General features: G+C 44.8%; 2 protein-coding genes across 2 annotated transcripts in view; one reads left to right on the top strand and one right to left on the bottom strand.

Moving 5' to 3' along the window:
- T265_01207 (hypothetical protein) overlaps positions 1–4,055 on the bottom strand; it is a gene marked incomplete at both ends in the record, with an annotated part of 20,393 nt that extends 16,338 nt beyond the window's left edge. Inside the window, one exon of the mRNA XM_009165192.1 lies at positions 3,985–4,055. Coding sequence (XP_009163456.1) covers positions 3,985–4,055 — 71 coding nt within the window. The remainder of the gene's footprint in view (positions 1–3,984) is intronic.
- T265_01208 (hypothetical protein) lies at positions 1,524–22,504 on the top strand (the record flags this gene model as incomplete). The annotated part of the gene is made up of 7 exons (XM_009165193.1): positions 1,524–2,004; positions 5,736–6,025; positions 7,176–7,339; positions 10,860–10,974; positions 19,394–19,619; positions 21,664–21,771; positions 22,061–22,504. The coding sequence occupies 7 exons, from the start codon at positions 1,524–1,526 to the stop codon at positions 22,261–22,263; spliced, it is 1,587 nt and encodes a 528-aa protein (XP_009163457.1).
- Positions 22,505–27,273: the final 4,769 nt, after the last annotated feature.

The following is a 27,273-nucleotide window of genomic DNA, read 5'->3' as shown; positions in this document are numbered from 1 at the left end:
TGCCAAGACATTTGTTGTTCAAAGTATTCAGCACACCGGTCAAGGCGTTCCTCCTTATTCGTTCCATTGTGATGTTTGATGTTTTCACTCACAGGCGGTTTCCGGGGACCGGTCGCATGGGTCAAGTGAAATAATCTTCAGGCATTACCGATTTTCTGGGCCTCTTCCACTTCTTTGGCTTTCTGTGTCCACCATATTTCACGATAGGCTCGAACGCTCACTTTCGCTCGACGTCTGATAACTCTTCGCTGGGGTGTTTTTCCGAGATTTAAGCAGTTCCAACGTTCGGTCTGATATCCAGTGCGTGGATGCGCCTGGTTGAGTCGTGCCACAGGAAGAATTCCCATTACTATGCAAAGAGGTGACAATCTCGCCCCAGAATGTGTTCACATCTGATGGTGGAGCATTTGGAAGAGATTCCAGATGATTCTGGTAGGTTTGTCTGACATCCGGATCTGTCAGTCTTTCAGGCCCGTGGTTCGAACCCGACCTCCGCCGCTCGACTTCCCCTGCCTAGGCTTGGGCAACCTGGCAATATCCCAGACGTCGTGCCTCCTTCTGCTGGCACAGCAGCTAAGGCACCGGAAGGATGCTACAGCTGAACGCATCGAATGTCTTTCTGGAAGAAATAACTTACTCACGATATATGAACTGACCACGCTCCCTAGATTGCGCCGGCTTGGTCAGTTGATTGACTTCCTCGAGTAGACCTTTTTGCACAACCAGGGGAAGGGTGGGGATGAGCCACGGAAGATTAAACAATTGCTTGGTAGTGAAGCGTGAAATCCTGTAAACTCCGTTGCTTTGATGGAGGGGGACCCAGAGACGGAACACTTCAATGGTTAGACAGATTGTCAGACATGACCCAGTCGCGCCCTCAGTGGCGTGTATGCATCCAAGCTGTTGTCTTCAGCTTCCCCTCCCTGTACCTCAGATGAAAAGCCTGTATTTACGCACCAATTATATCAGCTGCCGCATCCAATACATAGCTATCTACCCAACCTACTGAAATTATCGGTGAGCGAAACTGTAGCAGCTAGACGCACTATATGACAAGTACATGGTTTTTACCGCTGAAGATGAGGATGATTATCCTCATACTGAAGAGGAGAAAATGGATGGAATAGGAGAACAAAACAAAAAACGAAAATGAACTGAAGAATAATTGAGACGAGTTGCGGGATTTCTGTTAGATATCAATTTCGTTTTGTTTCTCATCCTTTACTTTCTGCTGTGATTTCTCTGATCTGCAGACTTACTTTGTATACTTACACAGATGAATGTAGGAAAAAACAAAGACGAGGAACAAAAAAAGCGGCCAAGAAGTCGTGCACAGGGAGCAGAACGCAGAAGAAAACTGCTGGCAAATCAAAGTTCAGCTGAGTACATCCCATCCTGCAACAGTCTGGGGGAAGACTTGTTTACTTAAAACATACTTAGCAAACTTCTGTGAATGCCATGAGATTTTTTATCATTTCAACTCTGACTCGAAAACCAATAAGTGGGACCCTAACCGATCACCAATGCGTCTGCGTCTACTTGCTGTGATTTTTCTCATTTCAGCTATATTTTGCTTACCACCATCAGGTATGGCGTTTCAAGCCACTCCTTTGGAATTGCATGATTTTTCACTCCATGGTGAGTTAAAAATTACATTATTCATCTGTTCACTTTCAGAATTCAATCCCGTTACGAACGATAGCAGTTATATTTCTGTACGAAATGGCAGTACCAATGAGGAGCCTGTGAAAAGTGAGCCGGCTGTGGACAATGGAGAGCACCTATCAGAATGCAGTAGTTTAGATGATTACACAGAGGTGGAATTGCCGTCAGATGTCCCAGATGGTCCTGAATTTGACGACTTAGCAGCTTACGTTGATGGCGTTGCTGCGCGGCTCAAAGCAGATCAGCAACAGTCCGCCCATCTGGCTTATGACGTCTCGGGTAAATCTCCACTGGCTTCAGAAAATCATTGTGGTTCTTGCAGTGCTCCTACTAGCGACGGTAGGTACTTAGTTCCAAACTAACGTTCCGTGCCTCTATATATTACGTCGAAAGCTTTTCTGTGACAGGTCGTAGTCATTCCTCTTGATCATGACACAAAGTCAGTGTATGCTCACGGGTCAAGTCGACAGCCGGGTTCACCTTTGGCGTTGCGGTATATCATTGTAGTTGAAACCAGTAAACACACCCGAGATACCTATATTTCGATAAATTGACAAGCCATACCAAGCATGAGACTTGCATAAAGCACTTCAAATCAACTTTGTAGACTAACGAATTCTGTTGGTAGGTCTACTTTGTGTCCTTTGTCCCTCGGGCCTTCAGAGCCGGATGGTTTATGGTTCATTTTCTTCACCCAAGAGGGAGGATATCCAGGAATTCGCCGAAACAGCATCCCCGGCTAATGCTGCCAGTCCTGACCAAACTGCTTTGCCTCGCTGTTGATCTTGTAGCTTTTACCCAAATGTTGAAATGGCGGTGAAGGTTATCCGCCATTGGCCTCGATTAATTTTGCGTGTGAATATCCTCTCAAGTGATCAATAGCTTAACTGACTTAATTTTCTTAATTCAATAGGACTTCACCCCGGTGACAGGATATATCGTCATACAGTAATGTACTTTCGCCCTAAAGCTTAAAGAGCTCATAATGCTTGTTTCTTGATTGTTTTTGTCATTTGTTTGACAGTTCCACGACTACATGGAATAGTTTTACGTGAACTCGAGGTAGTGCAGTGGGTAGTGCGCCAACTTACGGACCGGAAGGTCCGTGGTTCTAACTCTACCTCACCATCTCGACTTTTCTTGTCTAGGTTTGGGCAACTTGGCAGTGTCTCGGTCCTCGTGCCTCCTTCCGTTGGTATGGCAGCTAGACGCCGAAAGGATGCTACAGTTTAAGAGTTGTTGGTGGTGGTGTAGACGTCGAAGAGGAGAAACTTGCGAAAAAAACATCCTTCATCAATGACTTCTAGTATTTAGACCGTCTGAAAAGTTGTAAGTGTCCCGTAGGCTGTGTTCGACAACTGATTTTTGATAGGGGCGAGGTGTTTAAAATACTATGTACTGGTCACCATCATGGTAAAGTGAGTTGTACAGATAGAGATTCCGGCTTATGTTGGAATCTGCCTTGTGGTCCCTTGTTAAACCGCATATTCTTATCTACTTATTTGTTTGTTTTCCGCTATTCTAATTACGTAAACCCTCCAGGTGTCGAGGAATTTGCCAGTTTCTCCACTTTTGAACCTTCCGTCGTGGGGTCTGACGCCTGGGCAACCGTAACTGCCACTTTTGAGCAGGACCTGAACCGTCATGAATCTTTGCAATCCAAATGGCCAGATGGATCCTCAGTTGCGCCAGCAGTCTTTCCGGAGTCTAATGAAGGCAGTGACGGCGAGGAATTCGGGGATTTCGAATCCTCAGTTCCACATTCTGAGCCCTCGGACGTGGCAAACTTGGTTAGAGATGTGCAAATTGACCATCCTCCAATCGGAATCTTGGTAAGTCGCCCGTCTTATTGTCTGTCCCACTCTAGTTCGTTTTTTGCCAGTCCTATTAACTCCATTTTTATACGAAAGTTCATCAACGGATCTGTTCACGCTACTTCGCCCAGTCTACGTATGTCGAACTGAAGCATCTATTTGATTCTGATAAGTCGGACGTCCTGTTGTTCTCCTCCAAATACACAACCAAAATACGTTCGTTGTGGAGAACTAAAAGCATCCTGGCGGCTTGTAAAAGGTTTCTAAGAATAACTTTAGGATTTCCGGGTTTGATGACTGTTCTCACGCCCGCTATGTCCTTTGTGGCGAAGATTGGCTTCAAAGCACAGTTCAGATCAAAGACGGTCATTTCTGACAGATTGTGACGGAGCAGGGTCGCCTCGCATTTCATAGCAAGAGGCAGCACAGAGAAAAAACCCCATCAGATTAAACCAGAAGGAACGGAGTTCGCGAACAAACACGTTTAGATATATGGTTTACTTACCGCTCCGGGCAGTCACAAGTACTATCGATAGCGATACCACTGTTGAATACGGATGCTTCACAATCACACATTTAGTTTCTACACCGTTCAAGGAACAAACAAGGAAATGGAGTTGGCCTAACAAAGTCGTTTCGAGGTGCTTGTGCCTTCACCATTTAGAGAATCGTGAAAACCACTAAGAACTCTACTCCAACGCACGGTAGTTCCCTGACCCCATTCAGAGAAGACGCTGGTGTCGGCAGTGCCCAATCTTTCTAATTTACCCTATCCATCGGTTGATTCAACAGTACGGTTTTTACTAGCTTCCAGTGTTAGCCCATAACCCATCCAGTAATCAAGTTTAGATGATTACACAGAGGTGGAATTGCCGTCAGATGTCCCAGATGGTCCTGAATTTGACGACTTAGCAGCTTACGTTGATGGCGTTGCTGCGCGGCTCAAAGCAGATCAGCAACAGTCCACCCATCTGGCTTATGACATCTCGGGTAAATCTCCACTGGCTTCAGAAAATCATTGTGGTTCTTGCAGTGCTCCTACTAGCGACGGTAGGTACTTAGTTCCAAACTAACGTTCCGTGCCTCTATATATTACGTCGAAAGCTTTTCTGTGACAGGTCGTAGTCATTCCTCTTGATCATGACACAAAGTCAGTGTATGCTCACGGGTCAAGTCGACAGCCGGGTTCACCTTTGGCGTTGCGGTATATCATTGTAGTTGAAACCAGTAAACACACCCGAGATACCTATATTTCGATAAATTGACAAGCCATACCAAGCATGAGACTTGCATAAAGCACTTCAAATCAACTTTGTAGACTAACGAATTCTGTTGGTAGGTCTACTTTGTGTCCTTTGTCCCTCGGGCCTTCAGAGCCGGATGGTTTATGGTTCATTTTCTTCACCCAAGAGGGAGGATATCCAGGAATTCGCCGAAACAGCATCCCCGGCTAATGCTGCCAGTCCTGACCAAACTGCTTTGCCTCGCTGTTGATCTTGTAGCTTTTACCCAAATGTTGAAATGGCGGTGAAGGTTATCCGCCATTGGCCTCGATTAATTTTGCGTGTGAATATCCTCTCAAGTGATCAATAGCTTAACTGACTTAATTTTCTTAATTCAATAGGACTTCACCCCGGTGACAGGATATATCGTCATACAGTAATGTACTTTCGCCCTAAAGCTTAAAGAGCTCATAATGCTTGTTTCTTGATTGTTTTTGTCATTTGTTTGACAGTTCCACGACTACATGGAATAGTTTTACGTGAACTCGAGGTAGTGCAGTGGGTAGTGCGCCAACTTACGGACCGGAAGGTCCGTGGTTCTAACTCTACCTCACCATCTCGACTTTTCTTGTCTAGGTTTGGGCAACTTGGCAGTGTCTCGGTCCTCGTGCCTCCTTCCGTTGGTATGGCAGCTAGACGCCGAAAGGATGCTACAGTTTAAGAGTTGTTGGTGGTGTTCTTCACGTAGACGTCGAAGAGGAGAAACTTACGAAAAAAAAATCCTTCAATGACTTCTAGTATTTAGACCGTCTGAAAAGTTGTAAGTGTCTCGTAGGCTGTGTTCGACAACTGATTTTTGATAGGGGCGAGATGTTTAAAATACTATGTACTGGTCACCATCGTGGTAAAGTGAGTTGTACAGATAGAGATTCCGGGTTATGTTGGAATCTGCCGTGTGGTCCCTTGTTAAACCGCATTTTCTTATCTACTTATTTGTTTGTTTTCCGCTATTCTAATTACGTAAACCCTCCAGGTGTCGAGGAATTTGCCAGTTTCTCCACTTTTGAACCTTCCGTCGTGGGGTCTGACGCCTGGGCAACCGTAACTGCCACTTTTGAGCAGGACCTGAACCGTCATGAATCTTTGCAATCCAAATGGCCAGATGGATCCTCAGTTGCGCCAGCAGTCTTTCCGGAGTCTAATGAAGGCAGTGACGGCGAGGAATTCGGGGATTTCGAATCCTCAGTTCCACATTCTGAGCCCTCGGACGTGGCAAACTTGGTTAGAGATGTGCAAATTGACCATCCTCCAATCGGAATCTTGGTAAGTCGCCCGTCTTATTGTCTGTCCCACTCTAGTTCGTTTTTTGCCAGTCCTATTAACTCCATTTTTATACGAAAGTTCATCAACGGATCTGTTCACGCTACTTCGCCCAGTCTACGTATGTCGAACTGAATACAGCTGAACGCTTTCTTTCTTTTCTTTCGTATGTCGAACTGAGGCATCTATTTGATTCTGATAAGTCGGACATCCTGTTGTTCTCCTCCAAATACACAACCAAAATACGTTCGTTGTGGAGAACTAAAAGCATCCTGGCGGCTTGTAAAAGGTTTCTAAGAATAACTTTAGGATTTCCGGGTTTGATGACTGTTCTCACGCCCGCTATGTCCTTTGTGGCGAAGATTGGCTTCAAAGCACAGTTCAGATCAAAGACGGTCATTTCTGACAGATTGTGACGGAGCAGGGTCGCCTCGCATTTCATAGCAAGAGGCAGCACAGAGAAAAAACCCCATCAGATTAAACCAGAAGGAACGGAGTTCGCGAACAAACACGTTTAGATATATGGTTTACTTACCGCTCCGGGCAGTCACAAGTACTATCGATAGCGATACCACTGTTGAATACGGATGCTTCACAATCACACATTTAGTTTCTACACCGTTCAAGGAACAAACAAGGAAATGGAGTTGGCCTAACAAAGTCGTTTCGAGGTGCTTGTGCCTTCACCATTTAGAGAATCGTGAAAACCACTAAGAACTCTACTCCAACGCACGGTAGTTCCCTGACCCCATTCAGAGAAGACGCTGGTGTCGGCAGTGCCCAATCTTTCTAATTTACCCTATCCATCGGTTGATTCAACAGTACGGTTTTTAACTAGCTTCCAGTGTTAGCCCATAACCCATCCAGTAATCAGGTAACTGGAACTATTCTAGCTGCCCTGATTAAGACAGCCCGCCCCACCCGATTGTCCGTGTTTTATCTATTAACTTGTTAACAATGCGTCAAACGTTCTTGTAGCATCCTACTGACTCACTCTGTAGCATTAAGTAGGGGAAAATCTTGTCGAACCAGTTTCTGCTTTCCAATCTTTTCGTTCTATTGTTTCAACTGCCGCCCATTTCAAAGGATGGTCGTCGAAATTTTCGCCTTCCTTGTCTCACTTCTGTAGCCATTCTTTCCATTTACTCCTCAGGAACGATTGCTTTCCCACTTGGAGCCTGCCCTCGGGCGAGCATTTTCATCCCCCACTGGAAATGACTGGGTGAACGATGAGAAAGGCGTGTCCGAAATCACGGATCTGGACACTGGAAGTTCTCTGGCTGTGATACACTCTCCTTGTAAAGTAAACAGACCCTCGTAAGTATATGATGTCCCATCATCGATCAATGGTTGTCTTGGTTCGGTTTTCAAGGTGCAGTGGCCCCTCTTTAGAGAAAAATCCTCGAATGAGATGACGACTTCCCTTAGTCCCAATTTTTCGCAGCCGACTCCTCTCATTTAAGCAAATCTTACGTACTGCGGATAATTTTATTCACTCAAACCTTCCGTATATGAACAATATAGTCTGAGCTGACCATAACAACGTTCTTTTTCAACTGGTTGGATAGCCAGGATAACAACTCCAGGGACTATGATGGGGTTTCTCCTCACAATGTTTGCTAGATGAAAAGGTCCTTGATGGCTAAATATTAGTATCCGGAACTCCATTGTGAACTCTTCTCTTGATAACACATGATTTTTCCGTGGTGACGAGCTTAGCGAAACCCAGGGCAATTATATTAAACTTTGATTTCACCTTGCTCAGAGGATATTGCTGAGTAAACAAGTGTAGTTTCAGATTTGTATTCGTAAGTAATTTAGTCGTTCAGCTGTGACACCCTTTCGGTGCATAGCTGCTGTGCCATCAGACGGAAGCACGAGAACCCAAATACTTTCAAGTTGCCCAAACCTAGAAAAGATGAGTCGAAATGCGGAGGTCGGGTCATCCAAACAGAGAATACATCTGGCAATTTGTTGAAATATTGGTAGCTCGGGTGAGTTTATTGGTTGTTGACCAGGTGGCTGTTGATCTGTTCGCCGAGCTTGGCAGTTGGCTTGCAAACCTTTCGTCACCATACGAGAAGACATCATCAGTGCGCAGTTGGGTGCGCGCTTCAGGGCCTCGCAGACATTGAGCACTTAGATGATGTTCTCCTTGGTTTAGATCCCTCAAATGCAAGGATTTTCGAATAATTTAAATGATTCTGTTGCCCGGTTCGGTATGCGTTTCATGCCTGCAAAGTGTAATTGGTTGCTACAAGCCTGTGTGGAGTCAAATCAAATCAATCCAGCCACTCAACGTGTTTGATAAATTTATCTGGTTTGGCTGGGTACGAGTTTATTGCTCGAATCTGGAAGGCCAGAGAAGCTTTTACCAACCTCAGACACCGGTGGCGCCGACGTGCGATGAATAAGCTACTAATGCTCCATAGGTTACTCTGGTTGGGACATCCAGTTCGCGTGCCAGATGACCGACTTTCCTCGTGGAACTCTTTTGCCCATTCCACTTTTGAGCGAAACGACAGAAATGCGGACAGTCATTGACCTGACGACAAATAATGAAGGTACTCGGTAATAGACTCAATTGCGTTGATAAGTACCTCGTCGCTGAATGTGACTCGGTATTCGAATTATCAATCGTAAATGACACTGTCCGACATGGCTCAATCACGCAGTCAGTGTTAGTCCTGCATCATAGTTATGGTCTTCAATATCTACCTGCCCAGTTTTCTTTTCAGACAGTTAGTGATTCAGCATCAACTAAATGATTACGCCATTACCAATAGTACCTGTCCATATCTTTCAACCCATTTTTCGGTTGTCGAATCTGTAGCAGTCGGAACCCGTGTACCTTTGCTTATGGGTGATCAACTGAACTGAACTGAACAGGAAGCGCAAACTTTTGGCAGCAGCCGGAACCACTCAGTACATGTGACTGATCTCATTCAATGAGTTTTCGCTGGTTATATAGTTTAAACAAGGTCGAGAAAGTTCAGAAATGACTGAAAATAAAACAAACAGTCTGAATATTGGTCGTAGAAGCGTCCCACGCTTGTCTCTGGTTAGCAGCACCAAGCAAACTCTTTGGGACTTTTCGCCACGTGAAAGAATGGTTTTCTTTTACCACTCTTTCTCCGAAGAGAGGTAATCACTCCTGAACTAGTTGCCTTCTGGTTGATTCGAATGAACGTAATTTTGATTTTATAGATAGGCTGACACATGTAGTGTGTTGATGCAAGATTGCTCAGTGGTTGGAGCGCGAATTTAATTGACCGAAGGGTCCGTGTTTCGAACCCGACCTCTGCCTCTCTACTTCCCCTGTCCAAGCTTGGGCAACCTGGCAGTATACCAACCCTCGTGCTTCCTTCGGATGGCATGGCAGCCATGCACCGAAAGAGCGCTACAGCTGAACGATTCCTTCTGGTGGCATAACAGTTGAGCACTGAAAGGGTGCTACAGCTGGACGATTTTTTTACATGCAGTACGTTCACCTACCAGTAGTATGGTCCTGTAAACGTCATTCAGAGTTAACTTCACTATTATTCAGCTGTCTTATCATATTTGATTTACTGTGCCTTGTTATCGATAATACTGCGGAGTTGGTGAATAAGTTTTTTAGTACTCCTACACAGTGAAGCATCGGTGTTGAACACCGATGTCATGCTGTCGATGATGATGATGACTCCTACACACATCTAAACCTGGCACTGAAGTTACTTCCAGTTAGAACAAGCTTTAGATATGAGTAGGAAGTATTCTGATTGCTCTGGTGAGAAGCTCGACTATGCGTATTCCGTCTCCTCATAACCTTCGGGATTCTTTCTTTTCAACCAGTTTGTTTAGTGTCTTACAAGTTTCTGGACTGATCTGTCTTCCGCTTTCTTTTCACGCCTAATTGAGCCATGTTTTCCTCGTGGCTGTATTGACAAAAGCATCCTTCACGTCTTTGTTTATGAAACGATGGCTCACTTGTTAGGGCGCGAACTTACTGACGGGAAGGTTCTTGGTTCAAACTGGACCACTGCTTCTAGACTGCTTCTGTCGAGGCTTGGGCAATCTGGCGGTGTCTCGGCCCTCGTGCTTCCTTTGGATAGCATGGCAGCTACGCCCCAAAAGGGTGCTACAACCGAACTATTATTCGTATCACTGTATTATTATGGTGAAACGATATGTGTAAAACGTTTACAGATGGGATGCCAATTTGGAGATGCCTATGCACAGACTTACGGCAGTGAAGCATCAGTGTTGAACACTGATGTCATGCTGTTGATGATGATGATGCGCAGACTCTGGTCTTGGTCGTTGGACTGATAACCCACAGTTTCGTCTACTGGTCCATCCAATCAGGCGTTGCTCTTATGGAACGGTTAGCCGTCGATAACAATGAGCGTACCTGCCTTGTCACCGAGTCTATGCACTTGCCGACCCAACAACCGTATTAGGGCTCACTACAACCGTTCTGCGTAAATAGGCTTTCATGAAAACCTGCATCACCTAGATCTGTGCTCCTTGAATCCGCTTCATTATATTTGATTGCTATTTGTTGTTGTACTGAGTTCTGTCAGAGTTCTCTCATATACGGATTCCAAGTGGGCTGGCGCTCTGTTTTGCTGCGGAAGATAGGTAATGTACAGAATGCGATGGTCATTATCTCACTTCTATATTTTGTAGCGCCACTTCTCTTTTCGTAGTTTTTTTCTTGGCTCTGTGCCTTTTATTCCCCGATACACGTATTATGCAGTACTCTGATTCACAGTCCACTCCAGATTTTCACTTCCGGTACTTAATCAGACGTACCCATAAAGATAACTCTTCTCCCATTTCCACCTTCTCACAGACTGTGGCCAAAAATGTTACCACTACACCGCACCCATGCTCAGCGGTTTCACTGGAGTAAATCACCAATCTATGATGCTTATCTACAATCGCTGCATGTGGACCCCCGTAGTGCAGTAAGTCTTTTATCCTCGCAGTTGGAAAAGCATTCATTTGCGAGGTTATTCGGACTTTGGAATCGCGCCCGAGTGACTGATCCCCTATGCCCTGTCGATAATCAATATATTTATTAGTTCACGTTATCTGATAAGCTTCGGTAGAGACCAGACTTGTAGTCTCTTCGCCAATGCTATTCATTAGGACAAATACCTCAATAAATCGGCCCTGTAGAGCCTAGATGTCTTCCGCACACCACAAGTGATACCATAAAGTATTCATTCGTGTCTCACTCAGACATCATCCCAGCTTGCAACTGAGCGTATTTTACAACATTTATTTAGTCCCTTATTCAATTAGGAAACAAGACCGATGATCTTTGAGCTTTATTGCGTTAGAGCAGTCGGAAGAAGACATCATCTTGCAACTGAGCGTATTTTACAACATTTGTTCAGTCCCTTATTCAATTAGGAAACAGGACCGATCATCTTTGAGCTTTATTGCGTTAGAGCAGCCGGAACCATTCGATACTGCCCCACCTATGAACTCGGTCACCGTCATCATTCTGGTTCAATAATGTAGTAGAAATAATGAGTGAATGGCTACGCTTCAAGTACGATAGCTTACTTCGTGGGGGTGGGTGAATATAGCAGTGGCAGTTGATACTTTGTTATTGGTGGAGAGACAAAAGGGATGGGCATACATTGAAAGTTCTAGATGTCGGTGTGTGACTGGACCATATCGGTCAATATTTTCCAACGAGCAGTACGTCTTGTCTTAGGCTCCTACGCAGTGAAATCGCAACCACCAACCGGGATGAATATCCGCGTTATGGCTTTCATGCTTCATCGCTGAGCCTTTATCTGACCTCCCCTAGACCACCACCATTCCCATATGAGAGCCTTTATCTGACCTCCCCTAGACCACCTCCACCATTCCCATATGGTCATACGAAAATGATTTGTCGGCGGAGTCCGTTTACTGGTGTACGAACCGCCAAGCTATCTAGAGCTCGGTACTCAAGACGCGGACTTACTGACCGGGAAGTCTGAGCACAACCCCGATATCTCGACTGCTCCTATGTAGGCTCGGATGACCTTATAATATCTTAGCCCTTGTGCTTCCTTTGGATGGCGTGGAAGCCAGAACTCGGAAGGTTATTTCAGCTAAACGATTGATTGTTTTATTATACGAACGGCGTGACCAAGCCAGTAGTCAAGGCTTGTCCATCTCGTACAACTTAAGTCCTTCAAAGTGCTTTGGGTACACTCCAGTATTGCTCATATAATATTTCCGTAAGACCCCGTCAGTGCCGTGGAAACGCCATTGGTCGAATAGTGAAAGACTTTCAACACCTGTATTCGTAATGCACTACTCATAAGGTTGCTGAAAATTCTTCGACAGTCCACGACCGGTTTCGCCCTTCTTGGGGCTCATCAGGCAGGCTCAGTCCCCGAGTTTCTGTCAATCTTGTGTTCACGAAATGTTGCACGAACTTAGCGACTACACTCATTTGCAAAGAAATTTGGTTTTGCGAGAGGCTCACCGGGAACCCAGCTGGATCTCTCGTTCGTGATGTTTCCAGGCAACTGAATGTGCTGCACCTGGCCGCCTCATGTTTCACTTGCTACGATATTCCAGATATCGCAATACATGTATATTCGTAGTGCACTTCTCAGAAGGATGCTAAAAATTCTTGGAAACATCACAAACGAGAGATTCAGCTGGGTTCCAGGTGAGTGTCTCGCAAAACCAGATTTGTTTGAAAATGAGTGCATTTCATTTTCAACACCTGTTGGCAGTGACCGGGTCCATGAATTTACGTATAAATAAGAAGCACATTATGATATTATACATGCTAATCTCGTGTCTACGCCACAGGAGCTTTGCGATGTAGCAAAGATTGTGTTCCCTCAATCCGTATGAAAATATGGTTTTCCTTACAAATTACGCATTCATTCTAGTAAATATGTCTATTCCGTTCACTTGTTCTGGTTTCACTCTACACAGAATTATGCTCTCCTCTGTACATTCAAGTTTTAGTGCGGGTTTTAAACCGCGCGGCATGATTACGGTTTTCTTCAGATATTGTTGGTTTCTTCTGATATTCCCAAAATGATGCAGTTGTCTACTTATGGCGAAACCTTTTGGAGGAATCCACGGAAACAAGAAACGCATTTTTAATAGCGAAAAACCATTTTCCTGCTGCTGGCGATCGATAGCGCACAACCATCTATCATCACTGATGCTTTTCTGCGGTACAATCACAATTTATTTGGGGGCCTTATTGATGACCCGAAAAACGCAGTAATTATTACGCCTCACCAAAAGAACTGTAGCTTCATAACTGCATTTTCGTGCGAGTTCTCCGCGATTTGAAATCCTCTTATCAGTAACTTTCCAGTAATGCTCGGGTTTCCAGCCTCGCTTGCTCATTATCCGTCGTTTTTTTACTGCCCCAACTTCAAGACCAGCAGAACTACTCACATCACTCTCATTCATTGTTTATTAATTGGTTACCATGGAGTGGTTCCTGTGTTCCCCCTTCCCAGCGTGAAACAAGCAGAACATTCGCATGAGACTAGGGAGGCTAGTGGGACCGAACACACAAGGTGGCTGTACAATCGCTTCAGTCAACCCGCATTACCTCAGTGTGGTTGACTGTTACACAACCATCTTCATAAATCTCGGCAGTTAAACTCGACGGAACAAAACAAGAGAATGTGCCTATTGGGCCTAGCAGTAATGCATACATGCTGCGCAGACATCTTGCCGATCGCGGCAGCAACGAGTGTCGACGGAAAACGTGTCGGTGCTGAGCAAACCAGCAACACTTGGCGTGCATTCATAATCCCAGGGGAACTGCCGGAGTACTGGTATCACTTTGGCTAACGGTAATACTGTGGATCATCAAGCGGCAGCAACGAGTGTCGACGGAAAACGTACCCGTGCTGAGCAAACCAGCAACACTTGGCCTGCATTCACAATCCCAGGGGAACTGCCGGAGTACCTGTATCACTTTGGCTAACAGTAATACTGTGGATCATCAGTTCAACTTACTCATACTCCACTGATAACATACTCACAACCATACCAGCGTGTATAATAACAACCTAGCCAATTTGGATGGGTTGTTTAATCGATTCTGCGCACATGTTCCTAAGATCATTCGGCGAGATGTGTAAAATTTTTGAGCGTAAGTGAAGTAAAGGTGCACTAGAGTACGTATGGTTATGAGCCGTCAGATAAAAAGCGTAGAAAGCGATATTGTATGAGTTTATTAATTGTTACGTCAACGGTAGCTTTGAAAACCGGTCGGAATTAAAAAGATTCATAAACATCTGTTTGAAGGTCTAAAATGGGAGCTGACACTTGGTATAGCTGCGGTTGCTAGATAAGCAATATCATGCATTACTCAGTTTTTTCTGGGATGGTAATTCCATGCAGGGTCCGTTCAACACCAGCCAAGGATTTGGAGTAACGGGATTACTGCATATCTAAATAGAACACCACGTAGACTGTTACAACCTCTGTTTTTTTACAATTGGCGACATCAACTGGTAACGGCGCTAATCACCGTACCTTAGGGGATTCGAGTAAACCGAAAACAACCGCCCGCCCATCAAAGAGTGCTTTCGTCGGTGATTCGCTGTTTTTCACATATTTGGGCTATATGCAACCATACCTGTGAGTTTTACGTAGTTGTGCATGATCTAAGGAAGTACAGGATTCTTCACTTCCCACAAGGTCTCACACTATGGACGTTCACTTACGTAAACCGATGCTCTAAATTTTACCACCTGTGACAGCTACCAACTAGTTGGGTTAACCAGTGTGTACGTACCAACAAAAACTTTTTGTGATCTGAAGGGCGCCTTCTTAAATTCTCACACTGATTCATCAACAGAATTTACCTCAAAACAGAGCGTGAGCTATTCACACTAACTGGTCTATCGAGTAGGCGACAGTGGATCTTTCAGCATCGCTGTGATTTATGCATCCAGTCGCTTCTTTCCAGTTAGTGATTGCGAAATTGCCGGAGGGTATATCCGTAAAGCCAGTATCTGTTTGGGTCCATACCTGGATTAATGTATGTTGCATTTGTTGAGTGGCGCAGAGGTGCCATTCTGTATTTGCCAACATCCAAACGGAGCCAAGAATTTTACGTCATCCTTTTCTTAACTAACGGGGTCAGTTTCGCATCCTTGGGTTACACAGGTTACAAGCTTAAATAACCCTAATTCGTGCATATTGGTGTCCTCAGTTCTATTTTACACTTTACTCGAATTACGGGACGGGAACGATAGTATATAGAACAAGCTATGGGAGCAATCTGCACATGGTGCGGTACGTCAAGGATTGATGTCTTACCACCAAACGCGTATACCTCACAGCCTACAGATGCGTTGAGTGAATGACAATCGGGATTGCTGATTTGAACTCAAAAATACTGATGAGCTGTCATCCGTCCCAGTTTGTCGACTGATCCCCGCACGCAATAGGTAATGCCATGTGCGATTGAATCCGAGCAGCATGTGCAACCATCCGAAACCCTTGTGTCCGGTCGGTAGTCTTGTTGTTAGTTCTAACCCACAATCCATCCTCATCACGTTCTGGTGTGAATTTACTCTGTACATAAGATGGCGGTAATTGGATATCACTTCTAGCGTCATTGAGAGCGTACCACGTCGGTGTGTGCAGTGTGGCAAAGCATTTTGGGTGGCTTTGGTTTATACGGTGATTTTTACGAGATGTTACTTGTCGATTAGTCGAAATATATGTAGGTCGGGTGTGTTTACTGTTGGTTGATCATATGGTGAAGTTGATCTGTTCGCCGAGCTTGGCAATTGGTTTGCAAATGTTTTGTCCCCAGTCGAGGAGACATCGTCAGCGCGCAGTTGAGTGCGCACTGGAGTACCTGTCTGATAACTCAGAAAATCTAAAGCAGATCTGATTATCCGCCGAATTTTCGTCAGTAGTTTTTGTGTTCGAATGAGAGACTCACTGACAGTGGCTACACAAGGGTCTGATCGGATGTTGAATTAATGAACACTGGAATTTTTCTCGTTTTTGTCTTTCGCCTGGAATTCTACCGGCCCTGCGGAAGAGACTACAGGAGCTAACAGCGCAGTGTTCTCCAGCCTGTTGGTACGAAGATCTTCGGGTGAGCGGTGCGCTCCATTGCAGTCATTTCTGTCGACAAGACTTAATAATAGTGCCGCATCCGGTATATTCGAGTGAAAATCGGGCTTGATTTTCCAACGTGTCGGTACCAGTAGCTAAACTGGATGAAGAACGCAGATCTATCATCCAATTTCCGGGGTACAACATTTCTCTAGTGGGTAACCTCCCAACTTCCAATAACCTTTTTAAAATTTTTTTTGCAATCTCAAGGTTTCCACTTTAGGATCTCGTACTAAGCAAGACGCTTCTCCGAAACTAATAGGTTATGAAGTGCCTTCGTACCCACTGCTCACGTCCTTTGACTACCATCTACAACTTCCAAAGCGGAAACTTGGGGAATCGGTTGTACAAGGCTGTGACTTTATGCTGAGGAGACTAGTTTTCTGACCCATTAATATCGAATATTGACCCGAGGAATACCATTAACCGACCGAACCCTCTGTTGATTCAGTTAGTATTGCATGTGCAACTCATGATGATGTCAACTAGATACTTGCTCATATTTCAGTGTTGCGACTAAATTAATGCGTGGGTTGAGCGCGACTTTATTCCGCTACCTAGAGGGCACTCTAATCCAGCACTACTGTTCTATATGTCTGAAGCCAGGTGCCCAACTCCCCTAGCATCGTTCGACTGCCTTATCGTGGACAGTGGCCATATGACCTTTTCATCTAATGAGGTCTGCATTCCTCCTCCGATATCTACAATGCGTGTGCTGTGTGCGGGTATCGTTCAACTGTCATAGCACAGGTAAACTGGATCCGCGAGCTGTGTACAATCCTGTTACATTCTCTAGTTGGTTAAGAATGCATTTTTACCAGGACCCGGTGCCGTGACGACAGGCTGCTGGAACGGAGCCTGACGTGAAATGCATACGGAATGAATCACTCATTTTAGCAATCTACAACTGACTGTGTAGTGCAAAGGATTATTCGGGATCCAATCGAGGCATAGAAGTGCATTTTGCAAGAAGTAGTTCGTCAAAGATCGGTTTTGGCTAAGGTTGTGAACATTTATCATGTGTTGGCGAACAAAGAATTCACTTATTTGGATCACTAATTAAGAATCATCCCAATAAGGTGACCTCCAACAAGAGCGCTGTCCCGTCGTACACATCTCAGTAACTTTTCGATTGAGGAGCTCTGAATAGATGCGATTGAAAATTATGCAGTGCTACTTTGGTTGGTCTTCTAAAGGAAATGTAGGAGCTGCGATGAGACTTTTTAATCTTGCTTCCAGATGCGGGAAACATTTCATTGTGACATACTGCAAGCTGAATGAAGCTGTATCCATTATCGTGGACAGTTTAGACCAGATTCTCAAAACAGTGCTAAAATTTCACACAAAAGGCACATGTTATCTAGTTCTAAGACAGCCATTTATATCAACAAACATTACGTCAAACTCTGTCCAGATAAAGAAATGTCCATCAAGGTAGATAGATCAGTGGGATAGAAACGGCTCCTTGTTCGGTTCGTTCGGTAATTCAGTAACGTTGTGTCCAATTGGCGCACAATGTTTCAGGGCGAAGAATTGTTCTTTTCAAGGTGAACACTGTATCAACCATGAGACAATCAAAAAGAAGAGTGAAGGACATAATCGACCAGCTAGCTACAAAACCTTTCACCAACCAATCTTGATCAGGTCATTTTGATAAACTTGAAATTGATTGTTTCTTCCAATCAATTGGAAAAAAATTTTGGAACTGATTGAGAAGTCATCTTTTCTAAAGGGCTTGGTAAACAATCGGTAGTTTTTAACTTGGCAACGTTTCGCTTTTGACACAAAAACTCCATCAGGTCAAGTAGGCAGGTCACCAAGCTCGCCAGGTTTTAAGGCAGACGGAGAACCAATCAGTAAGACCTCTTCAGATTAGCACATTAGATCAGTGTTGAATGTCAGTTCAACCATCTTGTCGGTCATTGTTGCCCAGAAGTAGCAAGCTGATGCTGCTAATCAAAGGATCGTGGGTCTGATCCCTCTACGCTCACATGAATGCGAGTAAAGTCAAAAGAACTCGTTAAACTGAACTGAACTGAACTGAACTCCGATCGCAGCTGTGTGTACGAAAGCCAAAAATGGTGATAAACTTTCACTCAATAAAAAAGTACCGCCTCGACATCAGTCAAGGAAGTATGAAGGTCGAGCACCTCATGTGGATACCCTGTATCTTCGTCTGAAGATGTTTGCACGGATGTGTCGAAGTGTAACATTCGCACGACAATTCATCTGTGATCTGTGTGGCACACTAATTCCTGAAAACGTGATAGTGCGCCTACGCTCCGCTGCGAACTGTCAATTCTAACTTCTCGTCTCCTCTGTCCTCATGTAGCTGTCTCGGATCAGCTTGGTGGATGTCAGGGCTTGTGTTTTAATCACCCCGCATTAAATCGTTTTGCGTACTTGTGGCGTTTGTTTCACTGTCGTTTTATGTTTCCTATCCGCAATTCCCATGCTGGCTTCTATTCGGTAAGCCCTGCTAGCTTCTATCTAACTCCCAGAGCGTCGTTGTATTGCAACTAAACTTTTAGCTCAGTATATACCACTTCGTTTCACAACCGCGCTGTTGTTCGCATTCTAAACGCGCTTGCACCGCCAATGCGAAGCAGAGTGACAAGGTTATAACTTGTTAACTATCAGCACATTTATACTCGTTCGAAAAATTTCATAATAAAATGTTTCGTCACAGGCGTTCGCTATCAAGACAGATGACCAGTCTCAACAGGTACACGTTGTCCACCCTCCCCCAAACTAAAATGAAGATTTCAAGTTCGTATGTTATTTTTAAAGTGGTTGTCTTAAACTGTACCTGCCAGAAAATTGTGACAGTTAATTACCCCTTCTCAACTCGTTTGGTTTGAGGCTTTAAGGTAGTTTGGTCGCTTCTGAAGTAACTGCGCCACACTCGAAACGGGCGTGAATTTTCCCACCTAGTTTGGGAACTAGCAGTACCCTTTCCGTTGCTATCTCGGCGCATTTGGTGGTGTGTCTCAGGAGCCCATCTAAACTTTGTTTGCGCGTCGTATTTTCAGACTCAGTCGGATATTTTTACCTAAGCAAGTCGAATGCTCCCTGGGTCAAAAACCTTTAACTACGGGGGTGTTTGTTTAGTTGCGAAAAGGAAGGTAGCTGTAATACAAAGTCAGCTGATTTGAGCGGATACTGGGTTACCACAGAATATTCGGTTCTCCTCAATGCGACGAGCACATCCGGCCGACACTCATTTTTCCATCTTATATCTGCACACCTCACTAGATGCCTGCTTTTGCCAGTCAGTTGCGGCTTCTGGAGCCCGTCAGGCTTGATTCTGTCAATCGGTCCTCTTCCACTGTACAGTCAAGCAAAACATCCACGCTATCCTCTCCTACCCGAACGTCTGGATCTTCTTTGAAACCTAATACTGATCGGTCCTCAACAAGTTCCTCGGCCGAAACCCCCGAATTCGATTGGAATTCCAGCGGTCTGAGAAATCCCTTCCAAGGTTTGTTGAAATTTCCTGTGAGATTGGTTTTGGTATTTTCTGAGCACCATAAAAGCATGGCGCTTATTCAGTGCAGATAAACACCCACTCTGAGAATTGTGTTGATTTTACCGGCGAGCTGAAATGAATCCCGGCTGGATATCTTGCTTATGATATTGTTCAATTCAGTACGTTGCACAGAGCCTGCTTCATGTCTTAGTTGCAGCGTTATCTGTGATGCTGAAGTAATTCACTTTTGATTGCTGAAATTGGACAGGTGTTCAGTTGGTATTCAAGTGCGAAATGAGTGCTTATTACTCTAGGACTCCTGCATTATTTCGTAAACATCTGAATCTATCGTCTGGTGTTCACCATATCATGAAGCGTCTCCGCTTTGTTTTTACTGTCTCCTGCAGCCCGAAAACAGTAACCAACACTTTGAAATTTTCGAAAATTGTCTCTCCTTGCCTGTATAAAGACGTTCGTGGTCACTTACATTACTTTATACGTCTGTGTTTGTGTGTGGATCAGCCTTTATTGACAGTGAGTCGCAGATGTGGACGCCGGGCGCTCACGTACCAGATTGTGAACCACTTCAGCAACCATCCGAACTGTCACAAACTGGAGTGAGAATTTGCCGAGGCTTGGTGCTCTACACAGAAATCGATCAATGAGCACATGGATATCGACCCAATCTACCAAGTGCTATGAACAAAAGAACTAAGTTTGGGGACTCTGATCTCCCTATGACCCTCCCAGGCCAGCAGTCACGTCAAGACAGGCACTAAAGGTGCACAACGTGTGTGAACGCCCGAAAGCAGGTCAAAAACACTTATACAATGCATTGTATATAAAGTGTATGTGGCGACATTCTTCAAATTCTGACGCCTAGATGCGCCATTGGCAACCGGTATTCATTGAATACTGGATCATGATTGTCTCTTGGGTTCAGACTTTCAGTCAGTCAGCTCACCTTGATGCTGGACTGGCAATCGGCTCGATCTTCCGGCTAATCGCGTGTGTGATAGGCTTCATGGCCGTAGCAGCGTCTAACTGCGAGCGGTAAAGTGTTATTGTGGCAGAATTCCGTCCAACAGGGATTGGAAAAGAAAGCAACTAAACATGGGTTATCCAACCAAGAACCGAACCAGTCGACAGAAACAGCCCAATCATCACGGAGGAAGAGAACTGTCGAATTGGACGACCAACTAGATACAAGGGAATGAAGCCACACGCAACACAGATTCCCAGCTGGCCAACCAAATTTTGCTACAGCCACCTCGGAACCGATCACTCACTTTAGAGCTATTGCATATAAGCAAATGCAGAAGAGGAATGCACCCACTTATACCCGTGCTGACGATGTCACATCGGTTGTTGACAAGCTCAGCGAACAGACCAGCAAAAAAAAAATAAAATACAAATCGTTCAGCTGTAGCACCCTTCCGGTGCCTAGCTGCCATGCCACCCGGAGGAAGCACGAGGGCTGGGATACTGCCAAGTTGCCCAAGCCTAGACAGGGGAAGTCGAGTTCCGAATGTCGGATTCGAACCACGGACCTTCCGGTCGGTAAATTCGCGCTCTAACCACTTGGGCTATCTTGCCCCGAACAGACCAGCAATCGCATCTGTCGCGTTCCTATCTCCTCTCTACAATACCCAACGCTAGTATGTATTTCGAACTAGCCGCTTGCACCCAGTGCGTCAATGCACCATCCCTAACTGGGCGAAGGTTGCTTAGGTTCAGTCACGAACATCTGCCCAGGAAACTGGACAGATGGTTCGCAAATTTTGGCCGAACGGTTTTGGGTGGCACTTCAGTTCTATGAATTTTCACATCCCATTTGCTGTCGTGGTTACACCAAATTTTCCGCGTTACTCCCCTAATCTCATTATTCTCCATCCTCTTTCTTGCGTTATTCATAAATATAATGTAACGAATTGTTCGCCATCCGAATTTTCCACATTGTAGTGTAGCTTACACCCGACAGACTCAAGTTCAAGACCCTATGACGAGTGCGAGTAATGTTTCTTTCTCCTCTCTCTCTCTCTCCCTCTGCGTACAGAAACCAATGCTAATCCGATACAGCTGGATCTAGATTTCTTCGAGCTTCAGCAACCACCAGCACAGCAGCAAGTGAATTCGAGTTTGGAAAAGTCAAGCGGAGTAGCAGGTGCGGTTCAAGCGTGACTATTATTTACTATTAGTTGCTAGAATGTTATAGCAAAATGTTGTTTCAATGTATTCAGACTATATCGGGTACACAGTTAATTTGTCTACGGGATTATCATTTTCATCCTAATTCGGTAGCGCTTATGTTTCATCTGTACGTTGCATCGGTTTGCATCTCTGTCTACCTAGTTCTTATATATTTTCCTTCCCCAATGATCCCATTTTGATCACACAACGTTTTCTGTCTCAGAATACTATCACTATTTACACTTCACTCTTGTTTATATCAGAACTTGAGCGAGAGTTATTCTCTGCAATCGTGAAGCCTCCTTCAAATACCGTGCCACAGTTGGTGGTTAACCAACCATCTGCCACTCCAGCTGTACCAGAACGCAGTAAAAACGTACGTACCGCCTTGATGAGGCTCCCTAAGCTGACTTATATGCGGGCGAAGTGCCTCATATTCCCTGTAGCCGAGGAAAAACCCACGTGATTGATTCACCTTCCGTCTTCGTTCGCAAGTTTCCGTGATGAGGATTTCATATAAATCTTTACGCACTTGTTTTGATTCACTAAAGCGGTGGCTGACGATTTTTTCCGTCAACGTATGCTTTTGTGCGCAAGGGACTTGTTGACTTTCAGTTGTCCATTTTTCTCCGTTAACCCACTGATGCCTTTTATTAATTTCTCATCTGTGACAAATGCTACTTTGGATTCTTATGATCAAATGTTTCTTGAGCATTTTGAATTCTTTTTCGCTTGTTTTGGGTAATTCGACGGTCGTCAACCTGTCTTTGCAATTGAACAAGTACTTTGAAGTCCGATCGAGTTTTCAGCTCCCAATATCTACTTTCTGCTCCAAAAATGCCGTCACTGCTGTAACGCCTGATGCGGAGAAATATCCGGCGGTTAGTGTAGCCTGTTGTTAAAAAACCGTTCAGACGTAACGCCGTTTCGGTGCCTAGCTGCCATGCCACTCGAAAGCGGCATGAGGGCTGAGATACTGCCAGGTTACCCAAGCCTAGACAGGAGAAGTCGAGACGTACAGGTCGGGTTTGAACCACGGACCTCCCGGTCAGAAAATTCGTGCTCCAACCACAGCCATCTCGCCCCTGTTGTTAGGTCCCGTTATCTTGCATGAGGGTACCGTGTGTTGAGATGATCAAGAAAAACGCTGTTGCCTAGTGATTGGCAGCGGGTCCTCTGTTCATTGTACATGATCTCGTGCTGAGATTAGTGGATATTAGCAATCAGTGCGATCGTCATGTAGAGTTTATGCGTGGACACTACTCCCCTGAACTCGACAATGGGGCACTAATATTCGGCTTGGCCCTTGGTCAGTACCATACGAATGGTACCACCATATGAATGGTGGCTGCTTCGCAAACATGAAAAAAATAATCTTGGCAAAACGTAAAATAATGGGGAAGGGCGAGGTCTTATAGAATGAAGCCAGCAGCAAGTCACTGCGCCATCAAGTAGTGGAGAAACACATACGTGGGCGTCCCGTTGGAGTGATGCGGAACCAGTTGGAATGGGCAAACATCTTTAAGAAACTTATCTATCACTAATATAACGCAGACTATAGACAAACCTGATTCAACAATCTGTCTAATAGCTGTAGATGACGACCCTTCGAATCCTTTTTCAAAGAGTCCCAATCATCTGCTTTCACAAACAGTAAAAGAATCAGTCTCATCTGTGACAAATGCTACTTTGGATTCTTATGATCAAATGTTTCTTGAGCATTTTGAATTCTTTTTCGCTTGTTTTGGGTAATTCGACGGTCGTCAACCTGTCTTTGCAATTGAACAAGTACTTTGAAGTCCGATCGAGTTTTCAGCTCCCAATATCTACTTTCTGCTCCAAAAATGCCGTCACTGCTGTAACGCCTGATGCGGAGAAATATCCGGCGGTTAGTGTAGCCTGTTGTTAAAAAACCGTTCAGACGTAACGCCGTTTCGGTGCCTAGCTGCCATGCCACTCGAAAGCGGCATGAGGGCTGAGATACTGCCAGGTTACCCAAGCCTAGACAGGAGAAGTCGAGACGCACAGGTCGGGTTTGAACCACGGACCTCCCGGTCAGAAAATTCGTGCTCCAACCACAGCCATCTCGCCCCTGTTGTTAGGTCCCGTTATCTTGCATGAGGGTACCGTGTGTTGAGATGATCAAGAAAAACGCTGTTGCCTAGTGATTGGCAGCGGGTCCTCTGTTCATTGTACATGATCTCGTGCTGAGATTAGTGGATATTAGCAATCAGTGCGATCGTCATGTAGAGTTTATGCGTGGACACTACTCCCCTGAACTCGGCAATGGGGCACTAATATTCGGCTTGGCCCTTGGTCAGTACCATACGAATGGTACCACCATATGAATGGTGGCTGCTTCGCAAACATGAAAAAAATAATCTTGGCAAAACGTAAAATAATGGGGAAGGGCGAGGTCTTATAGAATGAAGCCAGCAGCAAGTCACTGCGCCATCAAGTAGTGGAGAAACACATACGTGGGCGTCCCGTTGGAGTGATGCGGAACCAGTTGGAATGGGCAAACATCTTTAAGAAACTTATCTATCACTAATATAACGCAGACTATAGACAAACCTGATTCAACAATCTGTCTAATAGCTGTAGATGACGACCCTTCGAATCCTTTTTCAAAGAGTCCCAATCATCTGCTTTCACAAACAGTAAAAGAATCAGTCGTAATACACTACTCATAAGATTGCTGAAAGTTCTTCGACAGCCCACGACCGGTGTCTCCTCTGCGGGCTTATCACGTAGGCGCAGTCCCCGACTGTCCGTCAACCTCATGTTGTACTTGAAACCAGATTGCATGAGGTTAACGAAATACATGTTTGCAAACAAATTTGGTTTTGCGAGAGACTCACTTGGAACTCACCAGTTGAATCTCTTGTTTATGATGTTTTCAAGCAACTGAATGTGCTGCACCAGGCTGCCTCATGTTTCGATTGGTACGCTATTTGAGATATCGCGATATATGTAAGGACGTATACACTAGTCATAATAAGTGTATTTCGCTAATTTCGTGAAATTTGGTCTCAAGTAGAACATATGGTTGACGGAACCTCGGGGGCTGCGTCTACCTGATGAGCCCCAAGAAGGGTGAAACCGGTGGTGGGCTGTCCAGGAATTTTCAACAACCTTATGAGTAGTGTGTTACCTCTAGATGCATCGCGATATCTCGAATATCGTACCAACTGAAACATGGGGCGGCTTGGTGCAGCACATTCATTTACTTGAAGACATAGACGATTCAGCTGGGTTCCCGGTGAGCCTCCTGCAAAGCCAAATTTTTTTTCATTTTGTGTATATTTGTGTATTTGGCTAGGCGCTCCACTATTCTACGGCCCTTAGAGGAGAGGCGAATTCATGAGTTTAAATCCCTTTGGGCAGTTTGAGAACTGATTAATGGATGTTAACCTTGTGCACTTTTAGTTTCTGGAGTTGTTGTACTCGAGGAACACTGCAACTTATTGCTTTTCGTAGGCTTTCTGGTGACTGACTTTCAGTGATAGTTGAGCGGAAAGTGTGAACGTAAAAGTCAAACCCAAGGTCATACACTTGTTACTGTGGATGACAGCAACTATCTTTTTCCCTTCTTTGCGATTTACTGCCTGCACTTATTACTCGCCTGGTCACCTTGATCACTGTGTTAGCATACTATGTGGTGCGAACCTACCTTTGTGTGTATACTCTGCTGCCGATTGTCGACTAAGGTTATTCGTCTGTCGATGTCAACAAACTGCTCATGTCAGTCAGCATTGTGTGCATAGACTTGACACTAATCGATAGGTATCCTTTATTGAGGGGCTGTTCAATACAGATATGATACCGTTCTCATATTTGTAGGGTCGGAAATAATGTAGTTCATGAATTCTGAGACTCTCCTCTATCACCATCGTCGGCCTTACTTAGTGAAATTATGTCATTTTTGCTGCCTTATTTTCGAGACACATTTCTCAGTATTTCGACTACAACATAAGCACGAAGATAGAGGACTCATTATCTCGAGATTTCGTTCCTCTTCAAGTCTTTCTGAACCGGAAATCAGTCATTGTAAAATCCTTTCCATTTTCAGTGCATCGTAAACTTAAGCCTCAATCCTGCAGCTAGTTGGCTTGGTTAAGAGCGAATAGAAGATGAGATAACAAAAAGGAAACTCTCCACGCTAAACAGGTAGCTGCTGCATACCTGGCTCCTAGCTGATTCACGTCCTTACTTCAGGAACAAATGTAGGGACGATCACACACACAGAGAACGGACATCAGTCAGTACGATCCCAACCAAATGTCCAAGCGTGAGCCAAGTCGAATGCTTCGAAGGTCAGAGAGCTGACGCATTCACCCTATAATGAATCACAAGTTACCCTATCCATATGAAAACGAAAGGGGCGTATGAACGCTTCTCCCCGACCCTTGCTCGAGCAACCTAGCTCCGTCCACTGAGAACAGACGACCAAGCTCGTGAAACGGTATATTGCAAAGATGACAGGAAGATCCACGACGAGAGATCCATCACGCCACGATGTGCATGGACTTGCCGTCTCATGGAGTCTGCGTCCAGAAAGCGCCCCGTAGAGTTTCACCTACAGATAGTATACAACAATGCTCGGGACACTGACCATGGTCCTCTGACNCTTGAAGACATAGACGATTCAGCTGGGTTCCCGGTGAGCCTCCTGCAAAGCCAAATTTTTTTTCATTTTGTGTATATTTGTGTATTTGGCTAGGCGCTCCACTATTCTACGGCCCTTAGAGGAGAGGCGAATTCATGAGTTTAAATCCCTTTGGGCAGTTTGAGAACTGATTAATGGATGTTAACCTTGTGCACTTTTAGTTTCTGGAGTTGTTGTACTCGAGGAACACTGCAACTTATTGCTTTTCGTAGGCTTTCTGGTGACTGACTTTCAGTGATAGTTGAGCGGAAAGTGTGAACGTAAAAGTCAAACCCAAGGTCATACACTTGTTACTGTGGATGACAGCAACTATCTTTTTCCCTTCTTTGCGATTTACTGCCTGCACTTATTACTCGCCTGGTCACCTTGATCACTGTGTTAGCATACTATGTGGTGCGAACCTACCTTTGTGTGTATACTCTGCTGCCGATTGTCGACTAAGGTTATTCGTCTGTCGATGTCAACAAACTGCTCATGTCAGTCAGCATTGTGTGCATAGACTTGACACTAATCGATAGGTATCCTTTATTGAGGGGCTGTTCAATACAGATATGATACCGTTCTCATATTTGTAGGGTCGGAAATAATGTAGTTCATGAATTCTGAGACTCTCCTCTATCACCATCGTCGGCCTTACTTAGTGAAATTATGTCATTTTTGCTGCCTTATTTTCGAGACACATTTCTCAGTATTTCGACTACAACATAAGCACGAAGATAGAGGACTCATTATCTCGAGATTTCGTTCCTCTTCAGGTCTTTCTGAACCGGAAATCAGTCATTGTAAAATCCTTTCCATTTTCAGTGC

This window comes from Opisthorchis viverrini, assembly GCF_000715545.1.
Source record: "Opisthorchis viverrini unplaced genomic scaffold opera_v5_13, whole genome shotgun sequence".
Classification (NCBI taxonomy): domain Eukaryota; kingdom Metazoa; phylum Platyhelminthes; class Trematoda; order Opisthorchiida; family Opisthorchiidae; genus Opisthorchis; species Opisthorchis viverrini.
Note: the sequence above shows the minus strand (reverse complement) of the source record. Positions and strands in the feature narration are given on the sequence as shown.